General features: G+C 30.4%; 1 protein-coding gene across 1 annotated transcript; it reads right to left on the bottom strand.

Annotated features, from left to right (window-relative positions):
* Nucleotides 1–291: 291 nt before the first annotated feature.
* Phum_PHUM463030 (uncharacterized protein) lies at nucleotides 292–477 on the bottom strand (the record flags this gene model as incomplete). Its single annotated transcript, XM_002430058.1, has 1 exon — nucleotides 292–477. One exon carries the CDS (start codon nucleotides 475–477, stop codon nucleotides 292–294), a length of 186 nt encoding a protein of 61 aa, XP_002430103.1.
* Between the last annotated feature and the right edge of the window lie 330 nt (nucleotides 478–807).

Here is an 807-nt window from a genome sequence, read left to right on the forward strand (position 1 = left end):
ACTCCTAAATAAACGTGTAAGCAGACAATAATAATAATAATAATGATTAAACGATATTTTTGTGATTTTTTTTTCTGTCTATAAGACGCACGATACACGATGATGTAGTTTAATTAATCGTCGTAAATTTTTTTTAAACAAAAAGATCAAATGAATCTTAATAAGAGAGAGAGAGAGAGAGAGAGAGAGAGAGAGAGAGAGAGAGAGAGAGAGAGAGAGAGAGAGAGAGAGAGAGAGAGAAAGAGAGAGGAAAAGCAAAAGGAGCAAAAAAAAAAAAAAGGAGAGATGCTCTCACATGAAAACCCGTTTTACTCTGGCTATGTGAAGGCTCAATGGGAAAACATAAAAGAAATGAAGAGGAAGCCTTACGGTTGCGATATTGCGAATTACAAGGACTCCGTCTCCGTGGAAACGTCGAGAACAATAAGCACACAGAACAGAGAGAGAGAGAGAGACTAAAAAGCTTCTCAACTTCATGGGCGCGAGGAACTTATTAAAATATTAATTCTAGTCCAACTTTCTTCACTTCCTTTGTAACAATAAATTCTTTTTCCTTTTTTTTTTCTTTCTTCCTTTCTTTATTATTATTATTATTATTTCTTCTACTCTTTCTTTCTCTCTTTCTCTTTCTTTAATTTATAATATTAAAACTCTATGTGAAAAAAAAACTCCCTTTAAAAATAATAAATTAAAATTATTCGAAACAAAACTTTTTTCCTTTTTTTTCCCTTTTTTTCCTTTTTTTTTTTTCCTTTTAACGGTATTTAACTACTAACAACATCTTTACAAAAAAAAAAAAAAAAAAAA

This window comes from Pediculus humanus, genomic scaffold (genome assembly GCF_000006295.1).
Source record: "Pediculus humanus corporis 1103172108247 genomic scaffold, whole genome shotgun sequence".
Classification (NCBI taxonomy): domain Eukaryota; kingdom Metazoa; phylum Arthropoda; class Insecta; order Psocodea; family Pediculidae; genus Pediculus; species Pediculus humanus.